This window comes from Nematolebias whitei, chromosome 16, assembly GCF_014905685.2.
Source record: "Nematolebias whitei isolate Nwh7 chromosome 16, NemWhi1, whole genome shotgun sequence".
In the NCBI taxonomy this organism is placed as follows: domain Eukaryota; kingdom Metazoa; phylum Chordata; class Actinopteri; order Cyprinodontiformes; family Rivulidae; genus Nematolebias; species Nematolebias whitei.
The window spans coordinates 28,266,958-28,286,141 of record NC_056513.1 but is presented as its reverse complement, the minus strand read 5'-3'; the positions used below and the strand labels follow the sequence as shown (position 1 = coordinate 28,286,141).

The window sequence follows — 19,184 nt, the reverse complement described above, 5'->3', positions numbered from 1 at the left end:
AGCGAGTCCGCGATAGAGCGAGTCCGCGATAGAGCGAGTCCGCGATAAACGAACCGCAAAATAGCAAGGGACTACGGTCTACTACCCAGAAGGCAACAGTGCTTCCAGCCACTGCTTGCTGCCAAAACGGAGGGAAAGTTTTGATCTGATCCGAACCTGACTAAAAAGTTTGGTCCCTATTCATTCATAGTGACTTAGGCGCTCAGTGGATCAGAGAGCCGATCAAAACCGGACCAGAACTACTTCCAGCCTCATCGGTCAATCTGAGTGCTGCTTGCCGGCCCATGAAGCGTTGCTTGGAGGTCCAGTGTCTTCTCCAGAGCTCACCTGGATTTTTAAAATCTGGATTTCTCCGGATTATTTGGACTCAATCAGGACCATTGTGTGGTTTTGAGATGGCTCGCCGAAGGTCCGGCTCTCTCCAAAAGCATCTGGCGCTCAACGGCTGCAGAGAGCCACTCAGAACCAAACCAAGGCTGGTGAGTACCCAATTTTAAATTTTGAAGCACTGTACAGTACATATACATATGTTGTTAAAATTACGTAGGTTTAAGTGTTTAGAAGATTGTAAGAGTGTGGGAAGGGTTTATAAACCTTAATATATATATATATATAAATACTAAATTAAATATAGCATTACTAAATTGTGATTTCACTTATTACAACCCTGTGATAAGTGAGGGGCTACTGTATTTAAAGAAAAACAATTTAATGTATAACATTAAACATATGTTCAAACTCACTTCTGTTTGCCAAAAATACTTCCAGCGCAGTATTCTGCAGCAAATAGCGTCTGGAGAACACGGCTCGGATCTCTGTGAACAGCCATTTTCCATGAAGGCCTTCTGTATAGGATAAGATCTAGGAGAAGGAGAATTTAGAAGATATAGAAATATATTAATAAAACAACTGGACAGTGCACAAATAAGTTCACATTACAAAACAGAAACATGTGAAAACCATGTTTTAGAAACAAGACCAGAAAGATTCTAGTTGAGGGAAGGAAAGAAGACTACTATAAGGCAAGGTTAGTTCATTTTTCACACAGTGATGGCACGCCGGCCTGAGCAGGACGATTAATGTCTTATATTGATCAGCCTCAATGAAAAAGAGATTCCTTTAGCAAGAAAATTGGACCTATTCAGCTTGAAGAAGCGAAGGAAACGTTCAGTCTACTAAAAGATAATTTACTTTGAAGGTGCTTTGATTCATCACTGGTAGCAGTTTGAGGTTGTTTTATGGTAAACATCCGTTTTGTGTATTTCCACGGAGGTAACTGACACAGAGGTCAGACAATATCACATTACAGGCTCCACATTTAAAGATGCGTGGATGAATTGGGATTAATCTGTCCCCGTGGAGACCAAGGCGGCTGTCAGAGTGACTTGTTTAGATGCTTGTCACAGAGGCAGACCCAGATGTTTAGCCCTGCCCCTGCGATTTGTGCTTCTAATCCACCATTTAAGTTCACCGCTAACCTACTTAGCACTCCTTTGTTAACTAGGCTTCTGTTTCAGCCTCTGATTTTACTTTCAAATGCGTCTGCTGACACGTTTGAAAGTGTGTGCAGGGATATGTTAGAAAGGTAAAAAGGGCCAGCTAAGAATGGTTTATTATTCAGAAATATTTAAATGTGAGCTGGCAACCCAGGCCCAGTGTTAAGTTAAAGAGCTCATTAGATGGCAGGGACAGCACAAGAAACCAGCTGAGACCCTTAACCAAGGACAGCATCCACCTCGCCGACTCTCAGAGGAGTAAGACCTGTCTGCATCGCAGACTTGCTTCAAAGTCTCTGGAGTTCAATTAAATACGGATTAGTAGCTCGGAGAAGCTAGGGCGACGCTGCAGACACTGGTGTCCCATCTTCACCAGTCACAGGGCGTTTGTCCAAGTCCTAATATGAGAAGGGCATTTTTCATCTTCAGTGAAAATGCATTTTGTATTACAGAGTTAATGTGAAATGTAAATGGTTTGTACTTGTATAGCTCCTTTCTATCTCATCAAGACACTCAAAGCTCTTTACAACACGATCTGTGTCCTCATTTACCCATTCATACAGCAATCTACTAGATCTCTACAAAGAATAATCAGAGCTTTATCACATTCATACACTGATGGGACACACATCAGAGGCTATGAGGGGTTCAGTGTCTTGCCCAGGGACACTTCAGCATGTGACTGCTATTGGATTCGAACCCCCAACTCTTGCATCAGAGGACGACTGCTCTAACCACTCAGCCACAGCCGCCTAATGTCTTATTATTATAAAAGGTATTATTATTGGTTTAGTTTTGTGAATAAATAATTGTGATTTTTTTTAATGTTATATAGATTTTAGCAATCAATAACCATTAAATTTAAACAGTTACAAAATCACAGGAAGTTAATCACTTTGAAACGGGTCATGTGTTGGAGTCAAGGTCAGTTCCATAAAGGTTTTATACAGTTAGGGCTTCAGCATAAAGTTAGTAATTATGAAACGTAATTTCTTTTGACAAATTACAAAAATAAATGTAATTTAAAAAGTCGTTTGAATTCAGTGCAATATAAATCTTGAAAACATAAAAAAGTATGTGCACATAAATGCTTTTGTATTGTTTTAAGTTTTACAGGAAATACAACCAAGCCTGAGCTGAAATGTGTAAATTAAATTACACCGTTCAATTAGACAGAATCTGTTACTGGACCTAACGAGTGCTTTATTAGAGGACTAAAGTATAACTGAAACAATAAACAAGACAGTATTACAACAGGTTTACTAAATGTGTGTTCACTCATTTATAATGTGTGACTGCTGTCATAAACAGGACCAGAACTGAGGGATTTGTTTTAATAAATAGAAAATATTGTTTTAACGATGTCAGCTCTCTGGTCTGTGGTTGTGTCAGGAAGGGCATCAGGCGTAAAAATAATTGCCGTCTTTAGTTCGCTGTAGTGGAAGCTGCCAAAAAAAGTATAATATGCAATTGTTCATTAACTTTCACTCACATGCATTTATTTATGCCTCCTTATTGTGCTGCTGGCAATAAGTTTATGCTAGAAAATTGAGAGATATGGGGAAAAAAGTGTGCTCTAGACAAATCCATCCAAGATTTTTGTTAATTTCCAACAATATCTGCTGGTGGTCCTGCCAGAATTGGCTGGTTGTAGGAAATCAGAAGCAGCAGCTCACTGGATAGACTTGATAAGGGTGTAAAAGACTTCCTGCAATGTTCAATCAGGTCATCTGGACTTTTATTTTGTGCCGAGACGTTTCGCCCTCCATCCAGAAGGCTTCATCAGTCTAAGGAAACACCAAACAAAACTAGTTCTCCCCCAACAGACTACTCCAAAGTGGAAAAAAAAAAACCCAGTTATGTTGGTGCTAATGGTCTCTGGGGCACGTCCTCTCCTCCGGTGCCTGCCCTCTCCCCCGTCGACAGTCATGTCAAATTGGTTCAAAACACCAAAGTGCATGCTCAATAATCCAGATATAAAATCCAGCAATGTTCAGTCAAGTCATCTGGATTTTTTTTTATTTATTTATTTTTTTTTGGGGGGGGGGGGGGGGAGAAGATAAATAAACCATCCAGATGACCTGACTAAACACTGCTGGATTTTATACCTGGATTATTGAGCATGCACTTTGGTGTAAAAGACTTGATATAAAAACAAACAAAAAACAAGAGTAACAGAACAACAAACACGACCTGCAAAGTTGAAAAGTGGTGAAAACTGGTGAGTTGGAATTTAACTGGATCAGTGATTTGTATTAATTAAAACCTTCAAGCCATGTAGCTGCAGAGATTTAGCTTCTATTTGCTAGTTCGATTCTCAAGTCACATTATTTTTCCTCCTTCAACCATGCAGTGTATTCTGTGGTAAATGAACGTGTAATAAAACTTGATGCATGAACGTATGACCTTGAACAAAAGCAAGGTGAAATATTTAAGATTTATTGAGGAAAATTTTGGCCTCTATTTAGATTAAGTGATTTGCACGTTAGGAAATATACAACATAAACTCATAAATCCCTGACCATGATAAACACTGTAAGGGGAAAAAACAACTGTAATGCCACTTTAATTGGTGATATGTGATTTATCTGTGCTGCTGATTATCCATGCTGCTGATCGCATGCTGCTGTATTCCTTCATATCCATCTGCTAACCACAAACTCATGTTCAGACTGCTGTTTAATATACCTTATTATTTTACATTATTAGTGTTCAGCGTATATCTTAGATCTTTTAGTGCACCATATGGCATTTGTTTAATTTATATCTTAGATCCTTATATACTGTTTCTTTTAATACTTTATATTTTTGCCATTTTTGGGTGTGACTGGGATCCCGAGTACATAATTTCATTCCACCTCATATACCACGTGATGCGAATGATAAACTTGAACTTGACACACCATTATGTGTAAACAGATTAAAATTTAAACATTTGATTGCATCTTTCCTCAGTTTCTATTCGTTAATTTACCTATGTTCTTAAATCCTGTCCGATTGTGCAGCGAGTGAATGGAGTGTAACCTTTAACCTCCGACGAGGAATGGCTGACGTTTCATTCCTGGGAGTACACTCAGATCTCACATTAGGTGTCAAGAAGATGCCCAGAGTTGAACTGATGAAGCTGCTGCCCCTGATTCCATGAACAGATGTGACAGCAGTGGCGGCAGCCGGACGTCATATTTTTCCTCACAACCATGAATCTTCTGCGTCCTTGTAAATAGCACTCCATGTTCCTGAGATCATTGTCCCCTATCAATGGCGCCCTTTACACTACAGATGAAAAAGCTAGGCAGGTGACAACAAGCATGACAAACTATCCATCCTGTAGTGCTTTAGCCGTTTCCACCACGTTTGGACAAATTACTAAAGTGTGGCGGTTATTGTCCAAGATGAAATTATGGCTGCCCCAAGCATCCTCTGTGATATATTGTAATGAAGGAACTGGACCAGTCCGGTCTAAAATGATAACACTGATTCAGGCTTATCCTATATCACATTTGTAGGCATCTAAAAATAGAAATAGTAAGGTTAGTAACGTTTGGATGAAAAGGTTTCAGAGAAGGAACACCACATTTGTAAAAGGCTTCAGCTTGAGTTGAAAATGAAACAAAATTTTATTGATTTTTTTCTTCCCCCAATAGAACAACAACCATAGACTCAGATCTTACACAATCCGAGATCAATTTTCAAGCGTCACGGGAGAGAACACAACCAAACAGAAAACAAAGGAATGACTCTTGATTGCAAGGCTTTCTCTGGGGCTCTCCCTCCTCCTCTCAACTTGTTTGTGCGACGGCGCTGCAGCTCATTTCTGAAGCACTGTCGTTTGTCTTTGTCAGACGCCCAAAAGGCTACAGAATGAAGAGGGACGTATGGCGAGGGACAGGGTTGACTGTGGTGACTACGTGTAACCCCACACACACACAAATTGTCACCACCGAATCTCAGCATCAGTCTGTGCCAGCAAACCCTCTCCATCACTCCTCTGTCTCCAAACCAATCATCTTTTCTAAGCCAGGTAAAGTCACGTGGAGGAAATCTTCCACACAGATTGCATTTAATTCAAACTGAACTGCAGTGAAGATGGGTAAAGGGGAGCAACGGTGCAACTATCAGGAATGTGCTTCAAGATAAATGAGCCCTTCAACTGCATTCGCTGCTGGTTCAGGCTGGGTGCGTGTATGGTTTTGGGCTGATAAGAACATTGGGGTGAACAGAAGAGAAGCTAGTGCCAAAAAGCAATGATGCTTATTCGTCATAAATGAAAACAAGCTGATTTTTTTTACATAATAAATTTCAAAGATTTCTCACAAACAGCATTTGATGAATGGCGTGTGCATATTTGCACGCTTTATTTCTTGCTACGTGCATCCTTGGGAGCAAAAAGGAGGTGATTGAAGTTCAATTTGTTGCCTGTTATTAAGTATTTCTGCATGGCTGCCTCAGTTAAAGGATAATGGATGAGGGATTTATTATTACCTTTTTGTCAAATGAAGTGGTGTGGGAGATAAGGTGATGAAATTAATGAGCGGGAGGAAGAGGGGTGATCCATCAACATCAGAATAGATGAGGGACAAGCGATATTAGAAGAACTTAATAGAATTCTTTTTTTTTTTTAAGTACACATATCAGCATGTAAAGTTGCTTATTGTTTACCATTTTTTAAAATACATCCGCAGTCTATTTGCTGATGGATTTGCCACCCTCTTCACAGTCTACATAAGTAATGTAGGTCAGATCTTTCCTGATGCATACCACACAATATCATACCACTTTATTTATAAAGCACTTCAAACAGCAGCAAGGCCAACTAAAGTGCTGATGCATTTCTATGCTGATGATACAGTTGTTTATTGTCGCGCTAAATTAGTTGCTAAGGTTTTCCATCGTTTACAGTCTACATTTGACATCATCCAGTCTGATTTGTTCCATTTCATACTTGTGCTAAATGCTGATAAAACTAAATGGATGTCATTTTCAAACAGGAAGTCAGTCCCAGCAGTTCTTCCTTCTATTTTATCTTCAAATGGTGTTCCTATTGAGTTTGTCGATTCCTACAAATACTTTGGTATCTTGGTCGATTCGCACCTTTCTTTTAAGCCTCATGTTGAAAACTTGGTAAATAAACTGAAAGTAAAACTGGATTTCTTTTTTCAGAAATAGATCCCGTCTAACTATGTATGATAGGAACACCTTGTAACTGCCACTTTCCTTCCCTCCATATACTACGATGACATTATTTACTTGAGCGCTCCTGCAAGCACCCTGCAGATGTTGGATGCTGTCTACCATGGCGCGCTAAGATTCATAACTGGTTGTAACTACCGTACCCCCATCACTGCACTCTGTATTTCTTGGTCAGTTGGTCATCATTATCTACACATAGACTCTCACACTGGTTCATTTTCATCTAGAAATCCCTTCTTGGTCTGCTACCTTCTTATATCTCCTCCCACATGTCGCGTCGTCAGTGGAGTTACAAAATACACTCTCAGTTCATCATTACCTGCAGATATGTTCTTGTTTTTAGTATTTCATCCTGTTTTATGGCCCCCTGATTTATTGTTTTATTCACTACTCTTACTTTAACTGCATTGTTGTCATTGTTTACCGTTATTTTTGTCTGTACTTTATATGTTCTGTCTGGAACAGGCTCCTCTTGTAAATGAGTCCTTGTGGCTCATTGAGGCTAACCTGTATAAATAAAGGTTGACTGAACAAATGAATGAATGATATTCAGCTCAATTATGCACAATAAAATTACTCTATATGCAAAGAAAGAGGTGTTTGCAAATTCTTGAGATTTCTGCAGTCAAACTGCAGTTTTCTAACATAAAGTCATCTGTAAACCTTTGCATGCTGTAGTTATATTTGTGCCATGCAATTTACAACTGTTTTACACTCAACTGACCACAGAATCAAGCAGTTTGCAATAAAGAGTCAGCTGACTCAGATGCAAACAGCTCCTGTTATAGCAGTAAATGAGAGAGGCTCAGACCAACATATATTCATATTCACTGACCGTCAGACTCCTCAATCTATAAAAAATAACTCTTATTTGACCCCTCTATGTTCATATTGTTTGCTCCTTGTTACATCCTCACCCTCTTTCGTATATTTCTTACATTTCTCTAATCCACACTGGTAAACGTGGCCTTGTCACCCCCCATCAGTAAACGAGTTCATCGGACTAATGAGCAAGCAAAGAACCTGAACACACTAACAAGAGTCTGTTGGTTGCCTGTGCCTCTGGACCAATCAGAACCCTCATAACCATTGACACAAAGCCTCTGCATGCCCTCTGGAGCCAATTAAGACGGATTTTGCTTTTTAAATTGAGTGACAACAGTAAAAAAAAATTTAAAAAAAAGGAAGGGAGGAGGATGAACTGAGATTTGTTCTGGGTAAAGAGAATGACACATTTTCATTCCTTAGATTTATGAAACGAGGCACGTGTTCCAGTCAAATGTCATTTTAGGTGTGGAGTGTTCGTCTAGTGAATGGGTGACGTAAGGCCGAAAAAAGCTGGAATCAGATGATCTAAAGACGCCAAAGAGGCATGACTGCTCTCACATTTCAGTGGTCATAGCGACGCGTTGGTGGCACAGTAAACATTTTTGTACGTCCATACATATAAATATTAATACACACACACACAAAGTTACTATATATATATACACATACATGTGACTAAAGCAGAACCACAGAATTATCTATGGTTGCTTATTTGCTCGATTATGTTTAAGTCAAGAACAAGTTACACAGACAAAAAAAGGCACTCCATTAAAAGCAATTCAAAAGTTATCAAAGTGACTCACAGTTTACCCACTACTAGTAAAGTCAAAATGATCAGAAAAAGATGTAAATTTGAGCTTTGACACCTGAATCAATCAGTAGTCAATCCTAAAGAGTTTCCATGTTTCCATGAAAACTCAAAGGAATGAAAGCAGCAGCTGTGTTTTTTTTTTTCATTCAACCTTTATTTAAACAGATAAATCACATTGAACCTTGAAGACTCATTTACAAGTGAGACCTGTTAGGACAAACAAAAACAGTGGTAGAAAAGGAAAGAAAACATGAGGAGATAGGGTATAAAAAAAAAGATCTCTCACGCCGTGTCCTAGACAGGGCACGATTTGAGGCATCAAAAAAACCTACCACAGCAAAGCAACATAAACAGACGTTATACATTTACATATAGGCCGGTGAAAACATTGAATTTTTAAGGGAAAGTCGTAGCATAGTCCAGAGCCCCCACCCCCACCCCCCCAGCCATTGTCCAGATAAGAGGTGACATTCATCTTCAGCTCAGTTGCAGTTCTGTCACATGTCCACGGCCTTGGGGAAGGGAGGGGTGAGGAAACAGTCAAAGCATCTTTTTTGTTTTCAAAACATTCCAGGAGGAGTTGAGATAAGTCCGACGTCAAGGCCACAATTTGGGTCAGGCAGAACTCGTGAATTGTTGTTTCTGCCTTTTTTTAAAGTCTCACTGGTATATATTCCTCTGACGGAAACTCCAAAACAGCCATATTGATCCTTTAAGCCAAAAGTCGAGCTCACAGCTTCTCCAAGATTATTCCCACCATTCTTGAGTGCTGCCAGTGAGTTCACAGTCCTGATAACAGCCTGCTCCAGCTCCCTGCAGCAGCTTTCCAAATTCAATCTGAGCACTGTCGAGCTTCGACACATCCACACGAATTTGTAGACAATCCAAGATTTCACCAACCCAAACAGTAGAATCTAGTTGTCATCATGAATCCAATTTGTTTCCGTCGAGGTAAGAGGGTCCTCCTTACCCTGACTCCTGTCGGGAGAAGTTGATCGATTTTATTGAGAGACCAGCTAATCATTCCAACCCAGAAATTAGGTTAGAGGTAAAAAGAATGGTATTTTGATATTGTTGAATATTCTGGTACGTGACCATCACTATTTGTTTCCCTGAGTGGACTAAAGATATTATGGAAACTCAAAAAAGATTGCATGGCTGCTAAATACATCAGTCAGCTTTGGTTTAGAGACAAACGGTTTCTGATGAGGCCTCAAAAAGTTTCAACCACTTCAGGTTTATGATTTGAAACTCCAGGTTGACATGACAGTTTAAACCAGGGGTCACAAACATTATGCCCACGAGCATCTGGTGTCCTGCAGGGACCACGTGAACTGCCCACAAGGCATGTTCTAGTAACAGCACCCGTCATCAAGGAGGATGGCCTGAAAATAATCAATTATACATTTTAAATATAAGTAACATTTGCATAGATGTAGACTTGAAATTAAAAAAAAAAAAAAATTTTGTTATGTAAGTGCCTCATTTGTAGGGCGACTGCAGTGAAAATGTGCAGCTAACACATTAGCTTTAATGCTAAGTACCGGCCTAGCAGGGCATGACGAGGACATGGTGAACACCGGGAGTTAAAGGCAGCTTTGAGCAAACAGCAGACTTTATTCATGAAACATTTTCAGAAGGGGAGATCTTGGAAAAGTATAGCTGAATATTGTGAAAAGTAATTTATTTTAAAGACTAAAGATGTGATGATCAGTTAAAAAAATGCTGCAAATCTGAGGATCAGTTCTACATTAGTATTAACATAATTCATTTAAAAATAAAAAAAACAGTATATTAAAAATACACTCAATTTCAAATGTTACTGATTCAGATTAAAACAGAATAAATAATGTTTTAATACACGTTTTCTGCTATAGTTAATCATTCATTATGTCCACCTTGTTCCTAATCACGGTTGGAGTAGGGGCTGGAGTGCATCTCCTAAAAGGTTTCAAATCAAGAACAAGTTCTCGATTGAGATCTAATCACCAATTATCAATAATAATTTATCATATCTGCCATGCTAAATATTATTGATAATTATTGTGAGGAGTCCTTAACATTAAGATGTGATCAGACGGTCAAATTCACATGTATGTAAATTGTGGGCCATGCAAATTTATGCATGTATGAAACAAGTAGCTCTTGGTGCCACTCAGTTCCACTGAAGGGTCAAAAAGGTTAGTGAGCCCTGGTTTAAACAAATCATGGTGTGTACAGAAAGAAATCTACTTTGCACAAGTTTTAAACATTATCTGAAAGGTCAAAGCAACATGTTCGCTTCATCCGAACGTCTATTATTAAAATAGATTAAAAGCAGGAAGTTTATGCTTTTAAAATGAGGGTCTTGATATTGGTTTCTCAACAAGCATTTCAGAACTACTTTTTACACAATTATGATAATGATTGTCGGCGGCACGGTGGCTCAGTTGGTGGAGCTGTTGCCCTTAAGCGAGAAGGTTGCTTGATCGAATAATGGCCTGGAGGCCTTTCTGGTTGAAGTTTGTATGTTCTCTCCGTGCACACGTGGGTTTTCTCCAGGTACACCTATTTCCTCCCACAGATCAAAAACATGCATGTTAGGCTGATTGGTAACTTTAAATTGTCTCTAGGTGTGAGTGAGAGAGTGAATGGTTATTTGTCTTGTTTGTCTCTATGTGTCCCTGTGATGGACTGGAGACCTGTCTAGGTGTCTACCTCCTTACACACAGTGACTGCTGGATATGAGCACCAGTGACCTCCACGACCCGAAAAGGAAGAAACAGGTAAAGATGATGGACAGATGGACAGGCGGTCAATGAGTTGGTATACGAAGCTTTCAGTTAAATTTAGTGATGGAAAAAGGAAAATGTTCTAGCAAAATGTAGTAAGGTTTATATAATGTGCTTTAAAAAAAAAAAAAAACGAAATACTGAAACAAAGTAAACAAGTCATCTTGAATTGCCATTTGTTCAATCTGTGATTTATGCCAAAACTCTAAAGGCCTTTGGCCATTATGTATATCAATTTGACAAAAAGCAAAGTAGTGCTACCATTATTACTATGGTTGATGGTGAGCGCGTGCGGGGGGGTTAAGCTCTCTCTACAGATCCTGTGGGCCAGCTGGATGTCTTTGGCCATGATGGTGACCCTGGAAGTGCAGGTCGGTCTTGAAGTCCTGAGCAATTTCTCTCACTGGGTGCTGGAAGAGCAGCTTGCGGATCAGCAGCTCCGTGGGAAAAAAGTAATATTACTTTTTAAAAAATCTGTATGCCTTTTTTGCGGCTGTCTATTGTTGTCGCTGTTGTCCATTGTTGTCATCATTCTTTGTTGAAATCAGGTCTCTCTTGTAAATGAGTGCTCGAGGCTCAATGGGATTTACCTGGCTAAATAAAGGTTGAATGCATGAACTATGATTTATTAAAATCTCACAGCAATAATAGAAATCGTTTTATCAGCTAAAAGAACAAATGATCAATGAACCTGATCACTTCCATGTTTATTTCAGGATATCAGTTTGGTTCATTGTCAAACTAAACAGGGAACAACTCTAACAACATGTTTAAAAAGATCACTATTACCAAAGTTAATTTTTTTTTTTTTTTTACATTTTATCAAAAAACAAGACATTGTACTTTAGAGCAGTGAATAATCTTTTCATCTGCCAATAAGGACAATAAAAAGGTGTGTATGGTGGCTCTGAGAGGTCCAAAACAAGAAAATAAACATTGGATTCATGAGAAAACATGCTTTAAAAAAAAGCTTTAAAAAAAAACAAATTCTAAATCTGTGTAATTATGACTGAAATAATGAAGAAAAAAAAATCAGATTTTTTTTTTATTATTTCTTTAGGATTGAATACTGACTGATAAAAGAACTGTTTTCTAAACCAACAAAATCTTTATTCTTCATCCTGTTTATGAGCAGTAAACAATACTGATCTGAAAGATAAGACTGAACATTAGTCACTTAGCAAACTTCAATTCACACAAGTAGTTCAGTCAATTTGCGTCCACCAGTGATTGATGGGTCCAGTTGTTCCACCATCATGTAAGCCATTCAAGATGTAATCACTGGTCACACATAAAGCTCCCATTGCCTTGAAGTGAGTACAACAAGCTACAAGATCAAAACATAAATAAATAAACAAACATCTAAAAAGCTGTGCAGAAGTGAGAGAAGTAAAATGAACAGGCCCAGCTTGCACCAAGTGTGCAGTTATGAAGTCTAAAGGCTCAAAGTATTCAGATCAAAACATCCCACAGCAAGAGTTTGCACAACCCAAAGGAAAGTCCCCTTTGAAAGGATCTTTGGGGCCACTTAGTCTGAATTTAGTCTAATAAGGATTAAACCCCTTTTTGTTGGCTCTTTTCACTGTTTGCTAGCAGGTTAGGCTTTTTTCTTTCCTTTTCTTTTTGTGTCTGCTTATCCTTTTTGAAGTGGGGGACAAAAAAGGGTCTGGTGTGGATTTATGGAAACGCTGCAGTGATCTCAGGGTTAATTGGTAGTGAAGTGAAAACCTCAGTGCATTAACCTATTAAACATTCAACGCTGGGCCTAAGCTATAAGAATAAAAGTCGCAGACTCCAACACTTCAAATAAAGAGTGGCCGAACTTTTAACCACCACCAAAAGGTGACAGAAGGGAGAAAATGAATTGAACATTTCAAAAATAATACACTTTTAAATAGAACATGTGTTAAAACATATAAAGGATGCTGTAACAGGATTTAAACTTTTAGACAGTAAGGTCATATGAATTCAGATAAAATGAAAGACAATGACAAATTTTTGTTTTGTTCTGTGTTTCCTTTACACAGCGTTGGATCTTGGTCCAAAGTCACAACGACTAAAGTTGTGGCTTAAAGGTTATTAATAAAAAAATTATTAAAAGATGCACAGATAAAAAAGTGAAATGAAATGAGGTATTAATAACACGAGATGTCCATATATAGACAAAAATATTTCTTTAAGTGTCTATAATTACATTGTTTAATAGGGCTGAACAATTAATTGCATTCACAATAACATCGCAATATGATAAACAAGATTTCCTAATCGCAAAGGCTGCAATTTGACTGGTCACGTGATCTGGTTACGTGACTTGCGAGTGAGAGGAGCAGAGCAGAGAGCGGGGGAAGTCAACACTGCACTTTAACCGGTTGCACAATGGCGTCAGGCTCGACAGAAGCTGATACATCTGAAAGTTTGGTACCAAAGAGGGGCAGCACGTCCGTTGTCTATAAAAAATAAGACACTGCGCAATGACATTGTGCAGAACCTGCCTTGCTGCTGTTGCTACATCTCGAGGTAACACCACAAATCTTTATCAGCACTTCAAAAACAACACAAAGCCATTTACGATAGTTGCAAGGCTAGAATGCCAATGACCAGTGCTTTAACTTCAAGTAAGAAAAGTAGCAGCTGACGGATCACTGACCGAACAGTTCGAAGGTATTACTCCATATGAACATAATTTGAAACAGCATGCGGAAATAACTCGAGCAGTAACGGAGTTCATAGAGAAAGACATGATGCCCATTAATATAGTGACCAGGCCTGGGTTTACAGCTTTGGTATACACAATGGATGAGAGGTACAGAATGCTCTCACGCACACATTTTAGCCAAGTTGCTATCCCAGAGCTATACAAAAAATACAGAGACAGAGTTGCAGCGGAGCTGAAAACAGTGGAAATTTTTGCAACTGAAACAGATTGATATATCGCTTGTGTTCGTTGAAAAATACATGAGAAGACGTTGAAAAACAATCGCATATTAAATCGCAATATTGAAGTTAAAAAAAAAAATGCAATTACCGGTAGAATATTTTCCAAAATCGTTCAGCCCTTCTTTTTAAAATTGGTATGATTAAATGTCTACAGTTTAAAGGTGTTCAAGCTTTAACACTGTACAGACAGACGCTTTATTAACCCCAGGGGAAAATATTAGGCATCCAGTAGCATGTTCTAGTTTAAAACGCATATGAATAAGTGTGACTGAATTTTATTTAAGAACAGCTATACCTCAACATAAGTGTTAACAACGGTGGAAACAACAACATGCACTACTTAAATACCAGTTGTCCAGGTTTTTATGGCAACTCTGGGCACCTGTTGAGATGGTAATTGAGGAGTTCAAATGTTTTGAATTGTCAAGTGCATCAATAAACACCAGCACTTCAAGAAAAGGTGAAAGAACAAGTATATGCTTTTCACCAATATTCAGAAACTGAACAAGACAGCCCCGAACCAATGCTGAAGCAAAGGAGCTGTTAAAGTCTCAATGCCTTTGGTCACCGTTGGTCCTCTCTGCTCTCCAATAAGCTACCATGGCAAACATCCGACAGGTTAAGTTCGCTGACCGGCTCCTATCACATTCTCCCCGCTTTTCTTCACTCTTACATTTTGCCATTTAGTGATGGATAGGCCTTTCTGGGGTTGGTGTGGGGCTTTGCTGAAGTAAATTCTTCTCTAATCCGCCTATTGTCACCAGCTTAGAGGGTTTGGGGGAAGAGTACACCCCCGCTTGGGGAATTTTGGGCTAGCTGTCCAAAGAAAATAATAAAAATCTGGTTTCCAATATAGATCATGTGGAGACTACTAAAAAATTAACAAGTGATTTATTTGAAGTTACAGAGTCATCAATAACAAGCATTTTGCCATATTTATGTAAAACTTTTTATCAGTAAAAATTGTTTGACTACAACATGTTTATTACCTGACCTTCATATTATAGCAGACAGAGATGCTATTAAATGCCATAATGATGCACCATAATTGTCTTAAACCATGTAGCATAAATTGTATTCGGCATAAATTGTATTTTAAGTTTAACATTTTTCTTAGTTCATATCTTACTGTTTTGCCTTTTACATTTTATACTTTTGTTGGATGTAACTGGGACCCTGTGTACATAATTTCGTTCCACCACATGTACCACATGTGGTGTGTATGACAAATAAAGAACCTTGAATCCTCAAATAAACTGCTAACTGCATTTTATAAACGCAATACAGGTTAAACGCTGAAATATAAACTGTCTGTCCCTTTTTAACTCTTAGAAAGAGAAATAAACAAGATCCCTCTGCTGACGCATTCAACATAATGTTAACGAGGTAAATCCTTGTTTGCAGATGATACACTAAGTTTGAAATAGAATTACTTGCTCAGAATATAAAACTGTTTTATTTTGAAACAATGCAAAAGAAAACATCAAAAATTAACTAAAAAATGACCTACACATCTAAACAATGGTTACAATCACCTAGTCAAGCCCACACTTGTGGGAGTTCTGCTCTGCAGCTTCCTGCAGCCACATCTGAGCACCAATCAGCAGCATCTGAGTATAATCGGCTTGATGAGCAACAGGAACATAAAAGGCTGCAGAGGACATACAGTCAGCGCTGGAGCATTACCTGCCAATGGTAGTTATGTTCTGGCTTTTTTCGTGTGAGATTAAGTATTAACCTACCTTATATTCCTCCATGCTTCCAGTATAACCTCTGATGTCCTCCTGTCCTCTGGATTTTCCTCTGTGGACCTTGAGCTCCCTTGTGCCTCCTCAGCTGCCTCCACACCTTCCTACCACTTGCCTGCCTCCTACCTGGAACCGTTATTCGGACATTCACCTTCTTCGCCCTGGAACCATTGGGTCACCTTTCCCCACAAATGACCAACCAGTTCCAGCTCCCTCCCTGGCACATTTTACAATAATCACTTTGTAAATAAACACTGTAAACCTTGTTTGAGTCTTGGTATGTGTTCTCTTCAGTCCTTGTATATGTGTATTGCTGCAATTGTTACACTATCACTTACAAATTATGCATGGTGATTTTACAGATTGATTATATACAACTTGGAATGACTTGCGATTACTGGTCATAAACAAATCTTTCATTTGTCATTAAAAACAATGGGGACTTTTTGTTACCGTGCAAGGTTTAATCATCGAGATGTTAGGTTAGCAGGGTATATAATTTTGTTTTACATGTATTTATTGAAAATGACTGTGTTCAAATGGGTTGTGCAAATATACCATTTTTTGAAGTCATGCCTCCAACACAGCAGGAATTTAGCTCTGCAGTGCTGATCTACTACAGAAATAGGTCTTGGATGAGTAACCTCCAAAGTGTCCCTGTGGCATTGCCATTTAAACCAGACTGGATGGGTCATTAACCATGATGGCAGCAGAGGCACAAGAATTCACCAAAGTAACATTCTGCTCTCCAGCAAATGACATGTCTTTACACAGTACACATCAACTCATAATCTTAATTTGAATTAAAAAAAAGCTTTTTGTGCAAGAGGAGGGGATGGGGGTAACGGTGCATCAGTTCTTGTATCTCCCGTGGCTGCAGTGAATTGGTCATGTGTGAACAGATACGTTTAATACAAAGACATTAAATAATTTCTTATATGTCGTAAGGTGAGCTTTCACATGCAGTTTCTCTCTGCTGCTCACACCCGGGCTCATGGTGAACCAGACCGCACAGCCCACCCTGCTCTGCTCTGATTGGGTCAAACTGTGGCTCTGGTTCTCTTTACTGGTTGAAAGCAGTGTCACTTTAATCCCTGTATAATCATTAGATTAGATGGCTTTAACAAGACCACAGTAAAACACTTTTCTTCCCCCTCCTCATTTTTACAGATGATGGAAATCTGTTGTGGTGATGGAAAACTTTAATCCATGAAAAAAAAAAAAAAAGTTCAACAACAAAAGCTATTTGCACAAGACTCAATCCCACATAAAGCAAGTCTAATCTGATTTACAACATAAAACTCTTACAATCTAGGACCACATTTACAATTCAATTTTTCAATATGCAGCGCAGGGCATCAATCTTTCAATCAGAGCTGTGCGTCTCCTGACATCAGCTGAATAACAGAGGTTTGTGAGAACAGCAGGTACACAGGTGCTGATTGTAATATCAGTGGCCTACCAGGCAGACTGGCATCTATAAACAGGCTTATCCATCAGGCTGGTGTGCTGCTTTTGACACTTGTGTCAGAGGCAGACGAAGGGAATAAATGATGGGGGCGGGGGGAATCAATCAAAGCGAGGGAGTTGAGGCACCTGCCCCCTGACTGGCCTAGTCTAGCCCAGAGACAGAGCATGATGGAGGGGCCAGGCTCAGGTGCACAGAGGGGGAGGAAGCTCCGTGTCTAGAGATGCCTGGTTAAGTGAGAGCCAGGTCTTGGTCATTGTGGTCTGCGGTTGGGTTAAGGTCCAAAGTCAGGTCACAAACACACATCTAAGGGATGGCTGAGCATGTTTGTTTGAGAAAAGAGATGGGGGTGGCTGTATATGTGTGTGAGAGAAATGGGAAAGCAACTGAAGGAGAGACATTAGTCATCATTAAGTGGCAAGGATAAGTCCAAGTCTAATGGTTTCTTATGTAATTACCAATGTGGTGTCTTTCCCTGACCAGTCCTAAGTAGATGTCACCAAGTGCAAAGATTCCTAAGCCTATTTTATACAAGATTCACAGCTTAAATCCTGGCAAGACCAAGAGAAAAAAGTCAAAGGATAACCTTGGAGAAAAGGATATCTTACTGTTTCAACTGGATAAGGAGTTACCAGGTATGAGTTGACAAACCAAGACCTCTAAGTTCCTTGTAGAAACGCTACTTTTAACATTATAAAAAAGAGGTTCTTCTAAAGAAGATTTAAAGATGTTCATCTTTAAATCTTTAAATCACTTCTTTAAATCCCTTCTTGGTCTGCTGCCTTCATGCATCTCCTACTTATCTCTGCGTGAGTGCAGCTACAGCATGTGCTCTCAGGACATTATTACCTGCAGTGTTCCCTCAGTGCAGACTGAACTTGGCATAAGGGCCTTCTCCTACTCCGCTCCTGGAATATCTTACAAAAAGACCTGAAGCTCTCGATCTTGACCTCTCTAAGTGGCTTTAAAAATCTGTTGGACTCCTGGCAAGGACCAATGCAGACATGTTCCTGTTTTTAGTTTTCTACATTCGCCTTATAATCTAGCTGTTTTGTTACTCATTTCGCCATCTTATTTGTAAAAAAATAATAATAATAATCTGTATGCCTTTTTATAACTGTCTATTGTTGTTGCTGTTGTCCGTTGTTGTCATCATTCTTTGTTGAAATCAGATCTCTCTTGTAAATGAGTCCTCGAGGCTCAATGGGACTTACATGTCTAAATAAAGGTTGAATGAATGTTAGGAAAGATTTTTAAAATAACAGACCCCAAGGAAGCATAAATGTCAGGATGAAAATAAAAATAAAGACAAAAATCTAAGGTGGTGAGATATTATAGTCATTGCCAAAAATGGTACAATCAACACAGGAAGACCCTGCATTTTTCAACACGATAATGCCAGACCACATTCTGCAGCAATCACAACATCATGGCTACGTAGAAGAAGGATCAGGGTACTGAAATGGCCAGCCTGCAGTCCAGATCTTTCACCTATAGAGAACATTTGGTGCATCATAAAGAGGAAGGTGCGACAAAGAAGGCCCAAGACGATTGAACAGTTAGAGGCCTGTATTAGACATGAATGGGAGAGCATTCCTATTTTTAAACTTGAGAAACTGGTCTCCTCTGTCCCCAGATGTCTGAGAAGAAGAAGAAGGGGGGATGCCACACATGGTAAAAATGGACCTGTCCCAACTTTTTGGGGATTTGTTGACGCCATGAAATTAGGAAAAAACAGATTTTTCTCTTAAAATGATACATTCTCTCAGTTTAAACTTTTGATCTGTGATTTGTGTTCTATTCTGAATAAAATATTAGATATTGGCACCTCCACATCATTGCATTCAGTTTTTATTCACAATTTGTTTAGTGTCCCAACTTTTTTGGAATCCGGTTTGTACAAAAACAAAACAAAAAACAGTAAAAAATAAGACA

General features: G+C 39.0%; 1 protein-coding gene across 1 annotated transcript in view; it reads right to left on the bottom strand.

The window, feature by feature from the left end:
* Positions 1-19,184, bottom strand: part of lrba (LPS responsive beige-like anchor protein) — a 312,704-nt gene that overhangs the window by 102,699 nt on the left and 190,821 nt on the right. Inside the window, exon 40 of the mRNA XM_037689844.1 lies at positions 721-861. Within this exon, the coding sequence (XP_037545772.1) occupies positions 721-861 (141 nt within the window). The remainder of the gene's footprint in view (positions 1-720; positions 862-19,184) is intronic.